An 18889-nucleotide genomic window follows, 5' to 3' on the forward strand; every position below is an offset into this window, starting at 1 on the left:
ACGACGGAGCTTTAGGGCCACGCTAAGAAAAAAAAATTAAAAGCCATAAAATTACAAGAATAAAGTTGTAGTATTACGAGAATAAAGTTGTGCAAGACTTTTTTTTTTTTTACAGCTCTCGTTTATTTATTTATTTTTTCCATGAAGCGGATCCACAAAGTGACCTGTCAATCAATCTAGTAGGCATGTCAGCAAATGCCCAATTCGAAGCTAAATGAGTTCTAATTATATCAGAACTCCAACACGATAAAGCAGGTTTACTGCATTTGAACTGTGGTAAAATGAAGAATGTTGAGCATCTTGTTGAGTTATACTTTGGTATTAGTTTTACAAATGAGATTGTTAATCTGTTAGCACATCAGCATCAGATTATTATCAGTATTAGGACTTTGAACCTGATTACAGTAAGGTAGTACGCTCTGATTGGCTGCAGCAGCTCTCTGCAGGTAACGAGCATTTAACTTCAGATTGGTCATTTGCGGACACGCCTACTGGATTGATTGACAGGTCACCTTGCGGATCCGACTCGTGAAAAAAAATAAATAAATAAACGAAAGCTCTAAAAAAGTTCAATCTGGTCCTCTAGACATTCAAAAAACCAAAAAACAAAACAAAGCACAAAAATGTAGATACGTTTTGTCTTTCATCCAAAAGACTTCCTCAGTCTGGATGAAAGACAAAACGTATCTACATTTTTGTGCTTTTTTTTTTTTCTGGATTATTGAGCATGCATCAGGATAAACGAAAGCTGTTTAAAAAAAGTATTTGCATGACTTTAGTCTTGTAATACTGTATTAAGACTTTATTTGACTTTATTCTTGTAATTTTATGGCTTTTAATGTTTTGTTTTGTTTTTTCTTAGCGTGGCCCTAAAGCTTCGTCATATTTTTGCATCTGTCCAGAGGTCCTGTCTTAACTTTCATAGACTTTAAAAAAATATGAAAAAAAATAAATAAATCAAGCTCTGTTCAATGACAATGTTAAAGAACTGTCTACAAAGTGAAGCCAGGTAAATAAAAATATGCAACGTCAAATGAGTGACTGCATAATATCAACCCCCTTTAAAGAGACTAACTCAGAGACAGGAAACAAAATGGTTTTCAAGGCTCTAATCTCTAGGAGTTCTGTTAAATCCATCCTCAAAAATAGGAAGGGATATGGGACATGTGTACATTTAGCAAAAGCAGAAATAAACAACTCACAAACTGACTTCCCCAAAGGCCACCAGTACACAGGTGACTGCTCTGCACGAGTCACAAGCCTCAGCAGGTGAGATCCACAGAATTACTGAGCATGTCCGCAGCTCAAGCGACAGGGCTGCTTGCCTCTGCGACCCATGCAAGGAAGTTCAGAACCACGCGGAAGCAGCAAAACATTTTGGAGACTGCTTCATAAATGTCATTTGCCAAATAGTCAGAGCCCAGTGAGAAAGAAGCTTTAGATTCAGTGGAAATTGCACTCAGTCCACTTCTCTTCAGACCCACACGTTCTCTCAGCAGGAGGCAGGACTGCTCTGATCACGGCTGCTAATAACTGCACCGAGAGCCACAGAGATGGTATATGACAGCCCTATTTGCTCTGACTGCTCAACTGCATTAAAGACAGTGATTTTTTACTTATGTGGCACCTTTTATCTTTTTTCACAGTGTAGTTTTGATGAGACATTTTCACACCTTGTATTTTTTACAAAAGGAATCAGCTGTCGTGCACAGCGCAGCCCTGACCACGCTGCCTCTTTGAGAGGCTTTGGCACCAGCTGTACAGGCAGAGAAAGTGAACTTGGGATGTTTGCAAAGTGAAGTTCAGTCAAATTAATCATTCTGTCAGACAATGAGAGCAGAGCACCCCAGGGCTAAAAGGGAGACAAGGCCTTTCAGCAAGAAGAAGAATATGCTGCACTACTGTATGTGTTTTGGGCTTGTTATTCATTTTCACTAAAGCGGCGAGGATGGAGGGAGTGGGGGCAGGTTATGTAGTGGCGTGCTTTCACTTTCAAGATGCCAGCAAATATATCTATCGTTCAGAGGAGCCATTTCCCCTAAGAGGGGATAAATGTATGTAGCTGAAGGTGAGGACAATGCAGGAACATCACATTCAGGGTTTAATTCATCAAGTTCATAGCTGGTGTCAGGCCTCTGCCAAATGTTGCCTTTTCACAGCATCCCTGTTACCGGGCACACGTGCGTCTTCAACACTTACACTTTCTGTCCAATCTGTGTCTGCATGTGTAACCTCTGAGAACTGAGAAACACACCTACTTTTTGCTCCTCAGCTGCAGTGTTATTTTTAACCGTTTTTTCCCTCCACCTTCATTTAATTCTGACCCTGAAATGAAACAGTGTCTTAAAGGTGCAAGATAATGATCAGCTACTTTTAGGGTTCAGGTCAATGAAGGACTCTGATTATCAGTTTGTTTAACTCAGTGAACACAATAACTTTACTTAAATTTACCAACATGTTTTTTTTTTCTTACTTATATTTTTTTAAATACCATTTTGCTGTTGTACCTAAAACAGAGGTGATCAAATAATGATAACAATGAAATGTTAGAAAAAAATAAAATAAAATCTTGCACAAAACATATACTCAAATGATTTTTGTTGTTGTTGTGGATGTTTTACTTTTTTTATTGTATTGTGCATGTGTCCGTGTGCATGTGTGTGTGTGTGTGTGTGTTTGTGTGTATGTTTACTTGTTCTTTTGACATGCTCATTCTTCCACCCATGCATTAACTTTACCTGCTTCTTCCTTTTCTGGTCACGGGGGTCACTGGTGCCCATGTCCAGCAATCACTGTGCAAGAGGCAGGGGACACCCTGGACAGGTCTCCAGTACATCACAGGGACACTTATGCCCCTTTTCCATTAGTAAATGGATGGATAGTAATGGAAAAGGGGCATTAGAGACAAACAACCATTCACTCTCTCACTCACACCTAGAGACGATTTAGAGTTACCAATCAGCCTAACATGCATGTTTTTGGTCTGTGGGAGGAAACCAGAGTACATGGAAAAAACCCACGCATGCACGGAGAGAACATGCAAACTCCACCCAGAAAGGCCCCTGGCCGAGATTTGAGCCATCAACCTTATTGCTGGGAGGTGGCAGCTTTACCAGTTGTGCCACCATGCCACTCACTCATTCTTCTATTAAAACCTATTTAAATGTGGCAACTCTTTGCGTTTGTCTGCAATTTATTTACAAATGATAAACGGATGGACATAAATTTAGTTATAAACTTTTACAAATATTATGGACAGCACGGTGGTGCAGTTGGTAGAGCTGCCGACTCTCAGCAAGCAGGTTGCTTGGGTTGAAATTCCAGCTGGGTGGAGTTTGCATGTTTTCTCCGTGTACTCCAGTTTCCTCCCACAGACCAAAAACATGCATGTTAGACTGATTGGTAACTTTAAAATGTATCTAGGTGTGAGTGAGAGAGTGAATGGTTGTTTGTCTCTATGTGGCCCTGTGAAGGGCTGGAGACCTGTCCAGGGTGTCCCCCGCCTCTCACACAGTGATGGCTGGATATGGGCACCAGTGACTCAGAAAAGGAAGAAGCGGGTAAAGATGCTGGATGGATGGATGGTTGGATGGTTGGATGGATGGATGGATGGATGGATGGATGGATGGATGGATGGATGGATGGATGGATGGATGGATGGATGGATGGATGGATGGATGGATGGATGGATGGATGGATGGTCAGTTGGTTGGTTGGTTGGTTGGATGCATGGATGGATGCATGGATGGATGCATGGATGGATGGATGGATAATAAACCTAATGAACCTAATACTGGAAAAGCAGAACATGCAGAACAAATATAGTAGCAGCTCATAATATGACCCAGTACATATGGGGTGCTCCCAGAGTACCTTTGGGGTACTTACAATGTACTATAGTTTGTTGCCAACATCTCAGGTAATGATACACAGTTGTGTGTGTTAAAACATATTTAAATCCTTGATGTTATTGAATAGAGGAGTTTAAAAACAGTTCAACAAAGCAGTATAACTTCCCGCTGGTTGTTAAGTACAATTCAGAGGGAAGACATGCAAAAGTATACAAACAGAAAGATAATTACTCATGAAGTAAATAAAATGCATAATTTGTTGTTATACTTTTTCATCATAATGTGTTGTTGTCACAGTGTCAAACTGAGCCACACACAGCACTGATGAACTGCTGCTGTTTAGACAACCACACATCCAAACATTCCTTTACATACTTGAATTCAGCGATGGAGGAGCAACAAACAACAGCAACTATAAATCATAAGTATAGTTAATGACATCAAAAAAGATGTTTCCTGCTGTTGTCAGGCCAATATGTACTTAATCTAATAATAAGATAATAACAATAATCTCTATTAACGGTTATTTTAGTGTCATATATGAAACAAAGAATGAAAAACCAGTGTGTTTTTCCTTAAAAAAAAAATTGAGATAATTCAGCATTAAGTATCAAAGCTTGTGTCTGCTTAGATAATTAAAAAAAAAAAAAAAGTACTTTTTGTTTAAATTGTTTTAGAATGCTATTATTTTGCGTTCTCTGAAGTTTACCTGACTACAGTAAAGAAATAAACATTTTATCCATGGAGAGATGATAATCTGTAATGGTTTCCATCGTTCTCAGATCCATCGTGTGCACTACATCTTTTTTCTTCTTTGTGCTGGAAACCGATGCATCTTCATTTTTGTAGCAGGCATGCAAAGCACCCCCCATCACTGGAGATGGCAGACTTTTTTTTTCTTTATTCATCGTCTTCTCTTTCACTTTTTCATATGGTAGATGTCCTTTTTGCAGCCCCTTCCTTTCTGTTGTGCCTCATGCATCGATTTATCTCACTCAAACAAACCCAGTGAAATCTCACAGACACACACACTCACACACACACACACTTCTTATCTGTTCCTTGCCTTCATCCCCCCCCCTTCCCTCTTCCGTGTCTGTGGTTGCAGGATACCTGTCTCTGCCGCCAGCATGATTCAGATACCTTCTGGATGTGGTTGTGAACACGGTGGGGGCAGTCACGGTGATATATGGCCATAAGCCCACTGCTGCAGCATGACACGCTGTCAGTTGCCATGGGAGACGACATGATTTATACTCTCCAACTCTGCCTATGGTTTTGATAAAAGTGATGTTAACGTCCTGTTCCTGCATCATTGTGCAAAACTAAAAGAGCCGTACTGCATCAATATCTCAGTCCTCTAAATGTTAAAATATGTTAGCGTGTTAACTGTCCATGACAAAATGAGGATTGTGCATTTACAGCACATCATACTTCTTAAAAGGCAATGTTCCGTCTATAAACAACATGTTAAAAAAAAGTTGATTGCTTCTTTTATCTACTACTAAAAATATCTGGATTATCCTGTCTGTTGTGGATGATTAATGCTTCCTCTTTCTCATGAGTGCAATTGCAAGTTGCACTTCATCTACTACCGGCTTTGATTTTGCAGAATACTTTGAAATATCGTTGGTTATTGCAACACATAGCATGACGTTTGAGAGGCTGAGCGGTGCCTCTGAATGAAAAAACATTTGTACACGGGTAACTACTTCAGGCAGAAGAGATGGGAACTATCGATTTCAGCAGGGAAAAGATGGCTAAACGAGACAAAATCAATACGGATAATATACTAGGCTGTAAAGGAACACTGGGTAAAAGTTACACTTGAAAAATATGAGCACTATTCCATGTTGTTGTTGTGTACAGAATACAAATATAGATTCTTAATTTTTAAGTCTGTATTGAAAGCACGGTATTTAAGTTTTACAGCAGCTATCAAGTCTGAATGCTTAATCCTGAAAATAAATCCAAGATTGTTCAATGTTTCAGCCTATACAGTATAGCAAATGTTTAATCCTAAGAAAAGGAAAAAAAAAAAAAAACAATAGACTAATGGTTAGAAATAATTACTGAACATTTTGCAGTACATGAAAATAAAAAAGGACAACAAGAGTATGTTTTATCTGCTGTCCTTCATAACAGATGTTTTATCAGAAGAAACTGCACAGCAAACAACACTGTGATATTTCTGTATAAACTTTTCTCTTTGATGTAGATTTTATCTGTACGTCAACTCTTTTCTGTTAATCGTTCGCTAAGAGGGGTTTGTACTGCAGCTTGTTTGCTGCTGAATGCTCTTCAGTGCTCACATCTTTCATTACCTCCACCAAGGAGGTTATGTTCACGGTATTGTTGGCTTGTCTGTCTCTGCACAAGATTAGTTAAAAAAGTTATGAACTGATTTTCAGGAAACCTTGAACTTGTCACAAAGGATACATGCTTATATTTTGGTGGTGATCTGGATCACCATCCAGATCCATAATATTATTTAAGGATTCTTGTCTGTTTGTTCACAAGATGTTACTGGTTGAGTGACCCGAGGCTTTTGGTGGAGGTGTGCGCGCTCCGAGTGCTTCTAGTTGTACTTATGTGTTCTCTTTTATTTTATTTTTTCAAAACAAATAATGAATAAAATAAGAGATAGTGTTAGGTGTTAATGATTTAGTAATTTTATTTTATGTGTAACAGAAGACTTTTTTTTGGGGGGGGAAAGCCAAAAATTTGATGAAACAGTTTAAATTCATCAGCAGAAAGCTGACATTTTTTAATCTACCATATTTTTTGGACTATAAATCGCCCTTTTTTCTTCAAATTTTGGCCAGTCCTGCGACGTATAGTCCGAAGCGACTTATTAACGTTTTTATTTTTCCTATTCATGACGCAATGTTTGACTGACACGTTAAATGTTCATTCATACAGACATGAACCAAAGAGTAAACATTACCGTTTGTAGCCACAAGAGGGCCCTCTAGACATTTGTTCCTCTTCAGATAACACCCCCTTCCTCCAGAGTTGGCGGAGTTGTTCAGAAGCGACACCGAGGATGCTAACTTGCTTGTCAGGCTCGTTGGGTTGTTCTGTTAATTAAGCCTGTTCAGGATGCCAGGTATGTTCCATGTGTGCGCGCGGCATGCGGACATATAACTGTCAGGAGCGTAAGTCCACGGGGGCGGGCGAGCAACACATGTGCCTCTGCTGTGACAGACACAGACTCAGAAAAGGAATGGAGAGGGCGGGGGTCTGTCTTTCCCCATAGCTGCTGCAGCTTCAATGAGACATTGAGTGAGACCAGGCAAGAACAGCTTGTTTATATGAAATAATAAAAGTGTGACCTGAAGTGAGCCTTTAGTCCAGTCCCTCTGCGACCACTGAGTTCCAGGCCAATGGGAAATGTCCCGGGGATCCCGACGGTCAGTCAGCTCCTGTGTGTTATTCTTATTTCAGATTAAATGTCTGTTCTTGCACTTTGTGAAATACACTTCTAAATAAATTTAACTTATACTCCGAAGCAACTTATTTATGTTTTTCTCCTCTTCATGATGCATTTTTTGACTGATGCGACCTTTAATCCCGAGCGACGTATAGCCCTGAAAATATGGTAAATGTTTTGTAGAATTAGATTATTCACAATTTTAAATACTTTAAAAAAAAAAATTTAAGTAACGTAGAGGTTTAACACTGTTCATGTTCACAACTATCATAATCAAACATCATTAATGATTTTGTTTTTTTTCTCTTTCTTAAAAGAGCAAACACTAGTCAGCCTGAGAACAGTGAATGTGTGAAAAACATCAAACATTATTCAAGTCAAAAGTAACTTTAAAGAAAACAGTTTCAGGGTGAGTCTGGAAGACAATCCAAGGGTCAGAGGTCACAGGCAGGTGCTTGAATCTTAATGCTCCACATATCCATGTATGATGTTTGCCTTTCTTTCCATCTCTTCTCTCCTCTATATCTTTGCAAATAAATGTTACATTATCGTTGCCACATCCTGAGTTTATAGTTTCTGGTGGAGGACGGGCGGCTGATCGGTTTCCCCTTTGATCCAACGGTAGAGACACTCCGTGCTCCTGTCTCTTATTGTCTAATATAGTATTTAGATTTGTTAGATTTTGCTTCTTGGTTCTTCGGGTAAAGTAAACAAGAATGAAATTCAGGGCCAACCTTTGATCTGACACTGAAGTCTGCAATCTCACCAACTACTGAGGAGTAAATAAAACATTAATAGGGAGTTGAGTGTTTTCTGGAGGGATTTACACATGGGGAAACACACACTACCTTAAACCTTTCAACATTATAGCTCCAGGGGACAGCATCCATGTTAATATGTTTTCTTCTTGTATGCTCCCACAGGTATGGTGAACTACAGTGAAGTTTCTGGCTATCCTCTCGTTCAGCACTGGAGTCTTCGCTCTGTGCTGTACCACGTCAAACTCAACCAGTGGGTCCTGTCTCAAGGTAAATCTCTACAACCGTACCAAATGTAAACAGAACTATGGCATTTCTGTGTCATTATTCTGAGCACAACTTTGCTCCAGACTCTGGGGAGACAAAAAAAAAAAAACGGGGGGGAACAAACAACAACCCAATCACATGTTATTTATCACATAGTGGTTAATATGACATGCCAAGGTTAGCTGCTCATCATAACAGCTTGGGTGCTTTAATTTTAATTTGCGAGCAGTTTTGTAATTAGTTGGCAGACTGGCATATTTTATCACACTTGGCAAGACGTGTGACACCTGGCAGTTTGAACATTCTTACACATCTATGGTATTCAACAAGAAATATTTAAACTAGATATATGTGTGAGTCAAGCACTATTTAATGAACCTATTGTTAAGATGTTTGCAGGAAACTTTTACTGGAAAATATATATTTTTTGTGTTTTTTTAATAGCCATTTTAATATTTGCCAACTATTTTTAGATGTTACAAAAATTCCCTTTATAATACGGTCATATATATAACAGGTCTCTCTTGTAAATGAGTCCTTGAGACTCAATGAGGCTAAACTATGTGAATAAAGGTTGAATAAATATTAAATGTTTCAGGTTTATACCTTGTCAGACACACTTTTGAAGTGCACTCACTGACATAATAAAGTCAAGCACCGGGACAACATCGTTTTCTATAGATATAATTTCTGCTGACATAATTTTATTCTTAGACAATACACAAATGTTTGGAAATTATATGCAGAAAAACATGAGTCTTACATGTTTTCAGCAGAAGCAAACACTGCAGGGCTATTTGCAGGTGGATTTGTAACATAGTTTAGGCTTTTATAAGGGTATGTTATTAAAAATTAAAAGTTTGTTCACTTAGCAACAGACTTTTTGCAGTGTTGCTTTTCAGCTGCAGTGCTTTCTGAAATCTCTGTAATACATTTTAAAGGTCAACTTTGTTTTCATTGCAAATTAGTCTTCTTTCGGCTGCTCCCTGCGTTAGAGGTTACCACAGCAAACTAAGTCGCACGAAGACTTGGCAGTTATGTTTTACGACTGATGCTCTTCCTGACACAACCACAGACCACCGAGCTACCACATCCTCTGTGTGGAGCAGAGAGCTGCTATCTAGGACACCCGGAGGAGCAGATGGTGGGGGTTAAGGACCTTGCTCAAGGGCCCAGAGTGGGACGAATGAGGGTGGGGGCAGGTGTGGGTGCTTCACCTACCCCACCCACATTTTTGATGTTGTCGGTAAAGGGGCTTGAACCGGCGATCTTCCGATCACTGGCCCACATTCTCTAACCTCTGCGCCACTACTCCCCTTTCATTGCAAATGAGTAAATACTAAAATTTACTATTATTATACTATTATTATTACACTAGTTTTTAACTTAAATAATGTATATTTTAACTCTAAAAAGGGGGAAAACAAGTGCAGCTCATCAATCACAATCAAACACGGACATGAAGCTTTGAGTCAGGTAATCTGATGACCATCGCATCAACAACGGCAACTCTAATGTTGCAAAATAACACAAAATAATGTCTATTACTTAACAATGCATAGAGGCAAAAGAGTAATGAGTTCCAGCAAAATGAGAATTAAATGCATAAACATATTTTTCTATCTGAAAGACAGTGCTGAAAAGCAAAGATTTTCAATCGTTTACATAAAAAGAACCTTTTTTCTGATGCACCAAAACCCAGGGCTCTGTAATGGGCTTCTACAGTTTAAAAGTAAGGTTATTGCCTCGCAGGAAAAGCAAATGAAAACACACAACTGTCTGTGCCTGAGGGAATGGGGGCTTCAAACAGCTTTATGCACTGTATAATGGAAGAGCGGTGTGGAAGTGTCAGAGAGGGATGAGTGATGATTAAAGTGGGACGGGATCTGCCATCTCCTGTGTCAAAAACAAATTCATGCTGAAAGAGTTTGATAGATCTGCTCTCATTCAAGCTAGTTTCACTGAATCTATATATACTGTGTTTATCACAAATACTGACCTTTCATATTTTATTCAATTTCTTTGTCCAGTTTCAGCCACTTTGGTACGCAGAGTGTGTAGCTCGAAAACACAGAGTATATTAATTTAGTCCAACAAAGTTAAGCCAGGTCCTCTGGACGGTTTCTTTTTGTTGAAATGTCTCGTCTTACATCCAAAAGACTTCATCAGTCCAAGGAGCTGCAACAAACTTACAAATAGCACTTTCTCATAGCGGATCAACCAGTTTGACGGTGCTCAGGTGGTTTCTGGAGTCCGCCCTCTCCCCCACCGACTCGTTTGAGGCCGTCATGGCCAAACAGACCATTTGTTGGATTTTTCTTTGGATGAATCAGGATGTTTTGAACCACTTTGGCCACGACCGCCTCAAACGAGTCGGCAGGGGAGAGGGCAGACTCCAGAAACCATTTAACATTGTGGTTTGGCATTTTCTGAGAATTGAGAATTAAATGTAAAGTTCAAATCCTGAGACACTAATCTCCCTTTGCAGTGTAGCCCTCCAAAGTGGAGAGCAGAAAGCATACCAGCTCCGAAGAACTAACACTGATACAAAGAAGGACAAAAAAAGAGCAATGTAAATCTACACATGGTGCTGGTTGAGCAGAGGACCATGTGCAAGAATGGATCAATTTATATCTACTTTTGAATAAAAGCTGCTACTATTATTCACTCGCTATTTGTGTTTGATTTTATTTTTGTCACTGTATAATGTTTGTTGTCCTTTTTTTTACTAAAACATGCATGAGAACTACAATTTTTAAAAGCCACTTGAACAGATTTTAACACAAACCTTTAAACCACAGGATAGAAAAATAGAAAACATATTTCATATGACTGTAACATTTTGAAATACATGTTTGTGTGTAAACTTGAAGAAGAAATGTCATTAAGCAGTATAGGACTTTGATGTGTGTGGCAGGTGTAAATCTAGTGATGGATGTTGAGACAGAAACGGATGGATGGATTGACTGATGAGTTGTTGGAAAGGAGGTCAGCATGCTCAACAGGAATATGTATTTCATGTCTCTCGTTTTGTTTCTCTCTCCAACTAGTTGTCATAAATCACAAATCTTTGCTTCCGCAAAATGCCCAGAACACACCTTGAACACATGAAAGAATCAGATAACTGGATAGATTTTTGCAGAAAGTGAAACTTTCGTTTGGCTGATGACACGTCTTTGATTAAAGTTAATATCTTCTTTCAGCTTTCTCTCCACTAAAATATGTTTTATACTGAATGAAGAAAGACTTGGGTTGCGTCACTTCACTTCTGAGTGTTTTAAGGTTGAAGTCAAATCTGTTGAAACGTTGCTTTCAGTAATTCTGGATGACTAGAAACAATCATTGATTTTCTATTTTCATCATGTTTTATTACGCATTATTCAAAAATCCATCCTAAATAGTTTCTATTCTGATAAGTGCACCCTCTCCTCTATAAATACAGACATGACACCTCTAATGCATTTCTGATGCTGCTGCTGTGGTTTAAAAGTGGCTGCTGCGTCTGCTGAGGATACACTTTCTTTTTTCTCTTCTATCAGAAGCGACTCAACAGCCTCCAACTACCCCACCCCCCACCCCACCCCTTAACTCCCATTTCCCACTTTAGCTCATCATATTTCAACAGCCACTGGAGGGTGAGGCCACTGATTTTTACATCTGATAGCAAAGCCCCCATCTCTCATCCTTACTGTGTTCTGTCTCTCACTTCAGCAGCCTTCTAATTAAATTTTGGAAGAGAAGTTAGAGTGAGCGAAGCATGAGAGCTGAGATATTAATACTGCTTCTCCTGCAAATCCTAATGATGAAGTGCTATTGCAGTTTTGCTTTCTAACATTTGCCGAATGAAAATCACGTTGAGCACATGGACTTTTTGTTATATTCTGATTAATGTATCATATCAAACATGCCTTCTATTGCGTTTTATGTCCTTATACTTCTCACTCAAATAAATCATGGAGGAAACGTTAGGATTTCTCATTTTTCTTTTACATGATAAACTGCAATCAAGTCCACTTTTTTTTTTTTTTTTTTTTTGGTAACTCAGCAGTAAAACTGTACATACAAGGTTAACCATTAACATTTTCAAACAAGAGACAAAGTCCCCATAAAGACTCAATTCAATTCAAATCATTTTATTTATATAGTGCCAAGTCACAACAGAATTCATCTCTGTGCACTGTACAAAAGCATTCACACACATTATAAAAGCCAACTAGTAAAATGTATTTGTCTAAGGAAGTCAGCAGGTTGAAGTTAATCTTCACTTTGTTGTAGTCTCTTATCCTGAGCAAGCACATTGGCAACAGTGGAAAGGAAAAGGACAAGAAGAAACCTCCAGTAGGACCAGGCTCCGGGCGAGTGGCCATCTGCTTTGACCGGCTGGGTTTAAGAGGACAGGAAGGAGAAGCAAAGAAACACGACAGGTTCTAAGGTTGAACGAGAATGATAGATTTAGCCTTTCTCCTACATCATGAGAACTGGTCAAAACTGAGTAGTATGGTTGACTTCAGACAACTAATACAACTGAAATGGGCTATTTCCATTTTAAACAAATTAACTTGTATTTCCCTCTTTTAGAAAACTGTGACAAGAGCAGAGGTATTACTGTGCAATAGGAAAATATTTTTATCAACCTAACAAATCCTTGGTGGATGGCACCTGTGCTTCTGGCAGCAAACCTCAGTTGTGTAGTCTACGTGATACACGGGCATGCGGAGTATACCCGCTAGAAAAGCTTAAGAATTTCAGTATACCCACTTAAAAGTGCCCAACAATACATGACATATCATTAGGCACATGTCACTGATACGTTAAACGGCAGTTAAATGCTTGCTTAACAATCTATTGGTATGCAGCACTCGTTTATTACTTCCGCTTATCCAGCAAATTATTGTATAATTAATACTTCTGTACTTATTACTTAATACTTGAACATGTTTTGCTTTTATACTTTTTAATAAATTCTATAACATGTTTTTTAATACAAAACCAACTGTTGTACAATGTTTGGTGTTCATGTATTCCAATGTACATAAGCATCAGAAAAATGTGGAAATGTTCAATATGCTTAAAAATCTAAATAAATTGACAATTACATTGTACTAACAAGTGTACTTTGGTTTCTAATCACAGTATACGGACCAGCCATGGTAAAGTTAGTTTTACATGGAACGTTGGACATTCGCGCTCCATGCCTTCAGCGGTGTCCAACGTCCAACATAAAACTAACTTGACTGCGGTATGCCCACTACAAAAATGTAGACTACACCACTGGCAAACCTGTCCAGTCACGTAGAATGTTAAAGCATGACCTGTTTACGCATGTGACTACTGAACGACAGCAAAATAGCAGTGTTCTTACTTACGCCTTGAAACCGAATGACAACCCCAAAAGCGCATGAGTGGTCATCATTAGGTGCATCTTGAGAACAGAGTGGGCTCCCAATTACACATGTGAGAAAAATATAGCTTGTGGAGGGATTTATTCATGCACTAAACATCTATAGTAAAGTGTTGGTGATTTATGATCATATCGGCAGTATTTTGAAGTCCTGATTGGAACATGGTACAGCATGCTGGTATCAGGAGTATGTCCATGACAAGGTTCTTGTATACACTGACGTAGCTAGGCCTTTGAACAGTTTTAACAGAACTGTTCTCGCTGGCCTCATGCTCAGGCTACAACCCTGAACCTGACAAAGGCATGGAACAGCCTACTGCAGATATGTGCTGGTAAAGATTCTCAGTCATCCAGGACGTGATGAATTCAAAAAGCGTATGCAGATATGATACTTGGGACAGTGGTGTTGTGCTTGAAGCAGCGTAAGGGTCGAGCTTGGGGCTGCTTGTGGGAACACACTGCTGATGTATAAGCATTGTAAAGATACAGAGTGGCTTGGGATACATACAAAGCAGGAAAAACAGTTTGATGCATGAATTCCTTCACAATGAAAGAGGTTTTCCAAATTTCCTTTAATTCAAACCATGTTGTCTTAGGTTGAGCAGGTAATGGAGAGTATAGGGGGATCATCATTCAGAATCAAGGAGACCTAAAGAAGGAAAAAACAATTCTTATAGTGCGGTCAAATGTCTTAGTACTTAAGATTGGGGCTTAATTTAAGCCAGAACAGAATCTGGGAACCTTCTTATTTTGACAGGGTTCTTTCAGTAACTATTTGCTATGATCCGGCTTGGATCCGGTAACTCTCAGCCTTACTAATAATAAAGTTATGAACAAATATGACTGCCTTGAATGAATAAAACTTATACTTGATATGTAAACTGAAAATAATTACATAAACACTAATTTTAAGCACAACAGCATGTGATCTGCCTCTTCAAGTGAAGCATTTCTGCATCTACCCTTAAAGAAATCTCCGCCCCGAAAAGAGTGAAGTGCTGAGCAGGCAGTCGTACGTGGGCAGGAGTACACAGAAAGCAGCAGGGCAGGCACCTGGAGGTTGCATATGTGGATTCGGACAACAACGGGCAGGGACTGATTGAACCGTCAAGTAAGTCAGGCTCGGTTCTGAGTTCAAATTACTTGATGGTTATGTGAAATAAGGAGGAGAGGGGGGAGCTTGACAGAAGCAGAGTGTTTACAAATGTTGGAAAATGTAGATGTTTAACAAGTTGTTAAAATACGCCAAAACGCTGGAAATCACATGTTCTTTATTAAAAATTTTCAGGGGGAGGACCCCCAGACCCCTCCCCCCAACCACCCTCTCCCCCGCCGTTGGCCCGCTCACTTTGCGTTCTGACATAAATCGGTTTACAAATGAAGCCCTGCTTGAGATTATACAAAATATCTTGAATATTTCTTTAAACTGGGGGGAAATCAACTTATGATTCTTATTTATCAAGGGTCTTTTTTTTCCCTTCTTTTTTTAAAACCAATATTATAAAATAAACATCACGGAGCTCATAAGCCCAGATAAATTTGTACATTTTTTATCTTGATAAAATGACTAGGTTTTATCTTTTTTTTTTACACTTTTGGCTTTTAAAACCCCTACAGTAAATCCCTGCCATGATTCATTTGCAAAACATTGTGTAATGAACAAAGTTAAATTAGTTCTAAATACCTTAATGCCATTTTTTTTTTCAGTAAATTCAATGAAAACAATTTTACAGCATAAAGTTTGTTTTCTCAGTCATCCAGGTATATAACAACAAAAAGGTTGAATCATGTCATCTGGACTTCGTTTTTTTTGCTAAAAAGAAACGTTTCGCCCCTCATCCAAGAGGCTTCGTCAGTCTGAGGCCTAGCCATCTGGTATTACCCAGAAGCCACCCTGACTCTTGTGTTTCAAGCCTGCCTCAGATACCCCTGAAGTCTGGCCTTTTCACTAATGGTTTCAAAAACACAAAGTTTGTTTTCTCAGTCATCCAGGTATATAACAACAAAAAGGTTGAATCATGTCATCTGGACTTCGTTATTTTGCTAAAAAGAAACGTTTGATTCAACCTTTTTGTTTTTAATTTTACAGCATCTTTACTAGAGATGCACCGATTCGATGCAATATCGATATCGGTCCCGATATCGAACAAACTTCTGGATCTGGTATCAGTGACAATGTGACCGATCCATGACTGGGCAGATCTCTTCACTCTAATTCTATGCTTTGTGCTCTGAGTGACGTCATGTGCTGGCAAACTCACCGCACAGATTGTTTTCAAAATGGAGCGAGCGAAAGGATCAGCCATCTGGAACTATTTCACACTACCTCAGCCAACACATTCGACAGCTACGTGCAATACGTGCAATACGTGCAATACATGCAATACGTGCACAGCGACAGTTCCAGGGGGTGTCACTAAAACTTCCAGTTATAACACTACCAACTTAATCAAGCATCAATGGGATTTACCTGTCTAAATAAAGGTTGAATGAAAATAAAGAATTCAGCACTGTTTAACTGTATCAGACCGGTATCAGATTGGTATTGACCGATACTTAACAATGGATATCGGTATCAGAAGTGGAAAAAGTGGATCGGTGCATCCCTAATCTTTACGCAATAACCTTTATACACTGTTGTCACAATTAGCTGTGAATTTAAGTGACAGTGCCACATGCTTTGATTCACATTAAAACATGAGCCATCAAAGCAAGTAAATTTTACCTAACATATAAGGAAATGTTTATATTTAACTAAAGCAATAATACGTAAGTTCATGTTTTCAATTGTTTGTTTTCTTTTGAAAATGTAGGGCAGTGATATAATGTATTGAAAGTGCTGAAGCTGTGTACATGATGGGTACATCACTTCAGCTGTTAGTTATATTTACATTGAGCATTTTTTTTTTGTTGTTGTTATTAGTAATTAGTATTATTATCATTTTCAGACAGGTTTTAAAATGTAGGCAAAAAGTCTTAGTGGCAAGTTGCATCCACACTGTACAAAATGTTACAGATAACAACACTTGTACTATACCAGATCCAGGTTTTCTGATTTTGATCCTTCACAAGAGTCTATGGAACAGTCCCAAAGTTGGATATGTTCCAAATCTTTGCTGTGATCGATCAATCTGATGCTCCTGGAACAGCTTTAACTTTAAGGAAAAGGATTTCACACTGTGTAAGACTCCCCCCACCCCCCCCCCCACTTCATGTAAGCCCAATGCTTGTTCATATCCATGTGTGGACAGTGAGGATAATCAACATGCTTTGGTTGAAAGAGTTCATGAATAGTGAGCAGTTGGCTCAGATGTTTACCCTTCCTAGTGAGAAACAAGTAGTTGATCATTCAACACCAACAAAGTCCATGCTCAATAATCCAGGTATAAAATCCAACATTTTTCAGTCAAGTCATCTGGACAGTTTCTTTTTTTGTGCTGAAATGTTTCGCCTTCAATCCAGAAGGCTTCATCAGTCAAGGAAACACACAACAAAACTGATTCTTCCCCCAACAGCTTACTCCAAAGTGGAACAAACCAGTTCTGCTTGTGATAAGATGGTCTCTTTGGTACACCCCTCCTCCATCGCCAGCCCTCTTCCTTGTAGACAGTCTTGTCAAACTGGTTGAAAACAACAAAGTCCATGCTCAATAATCCAGGTATAAAATCCGGATCGAAGGTGAAACGTTTCAGCACAAAAAAAGAAACTGTCCAGATGATCTGACTGAAAAATGTTGGATTCAACACCAACTTCCACTTCACAACTGGGATGATCAATACCTTCCTGAAGTTGGACAAACTTAGTATAAAAAGTCAAATGAGGACTTTATTGTAAAATAAGAGGCTTCAACAACATCTTGACCAAGACCAACTGCAATTATTCATTCTGTTCTGTGTTTTCTAAAACAGTTTGTTTTATTTTGATTGGCCTGGTTACAATCTTGGTGTCAGTTCAATTGTGATTTGGTTATAGGTGTTCATTTCTTTGCCTGAAACCTAAAAGCCCAGCATGCCATCTGGTACCAACAGTAAATATTTTCTTCTCTTTCGTTTCAGCTTTTAGCTCAGCCATCCATTCTCTGGATGGGGCAACACAGCGAAGCGACTTTGTCTCCATCCTCAGAGAGTTTGGGAATCACTACGTGCAGGAGGCAGTGTATGGCTTCCAGGAGTCCTGCACCATCTGGTACCCCAACAAGCAGGTCCAGAGACAGCTGTGGCTGGAGTACCAGGACATTAGCAAAGGTAAGGGGAAACAAACACATATGGTGAAGGTATAATGAATGTAAAAGCTTTATTAAAAAAAAGGCAGGTGATGATGTTATTGATTTTGATATATAGTTTTGGATTATAGTCCTAAATATCAATTGCCCATAGCAGAAAACATCAAAAACTATGCAACAGTTACTGAGCACTTGAATTGAACTTTGTATTTATTGAGTTGTACGTTTAGTACCAGAAGTACTACAGACAAAGGTCACGTGGTATAGTTGGTAGAGTTCTTACCGTTCAGCAAAATGTTGGCCCGTCCTGGCCAGGGACCTTTCTGGCTGGAGTTTGCACGTACTCTCCATGCATGATGGGTGGTATGTGTGAATGGTTGATTGTCTCTATGTGACCTTGGGATGGACTTGTGTCCTGTTCATGGTGTACCCCACTTCTTGCTCATTGACTGCAGGAGATACACACCACAACATTTTCCTGTGGGACCAGTGATGTTCCATCTTATCTTAACTGCATGACCTAAAAATGAAGAAGTGGTTAAGATAAAGGCTGGCTGGCTGGTACTGAAGTTTTTTACAAAGTATTTTATTTTTTATTTTTAGTCTAAAACTTTTTTTTTAATCAGTGTAACACATTATAAGCTTGTTTTACTTTATACAACCTTGTTCACTTGACCTAAAATGATTTTTACACTTTATTAAATCAGGATTGTTTTGTAATTCAAGACTTTTACATATATTTTATTTTATATTGTGTAAAAAAATAACAATTAAATTTTTTTTTTTTTACTTAAACACATTTTTTTAGTATTTCAGCCTTTCAAGCAGGTGTCTTTTTGTTGTCTCCCTAGTGCGTTATTGCAACAGCACAAAAGACTCTAAATAGTTGTACATGTCAAATTATTTAAATAAAAATGAATTGTTTGATCCTACTGTTTGTAGCCAAGCAGATGGCAC

The 18889-nt window shown here is 38.8% G+C and overlaps 1 protein-coding gene across 1 annotated transcript in view; it reads left to right on the forward strand.

Moving 5' to 3' along the window:
• Positions 1–18889, forward strand: part of astn1 (astrotactin 1) — a 487375-nt gene that overhangs the window by 262037 nt on the left and 206449 nt on the right. Inside the window, exons 16-17 of the mRNA XM_037682041.1 lie at positions 8208–8312; positions 17766–17954. Of these exons, the coding sequence (XP_037537969.1) occupies positions 8208–8312; positions 17766–17954 (294 nt within the window). The remainder of the gene's footprint in view (positions 1–8207; positions 8313–17765; positions 17955–18889) is intronic.

Source organism: Nematolebias whitei, chromosome 9, assembly GCF_014905685.2.
Source record: "Nematolebias whitei isolate Nwh7 chromosome 9, NemWhi1, whole genome shotgun sequence".
NCBI lineage: Eukaryota > Metazoa > Chordata > Actinopteri > Cyprinodontiformes > Rivulidae > Nematolebias > Nematolebias whitei.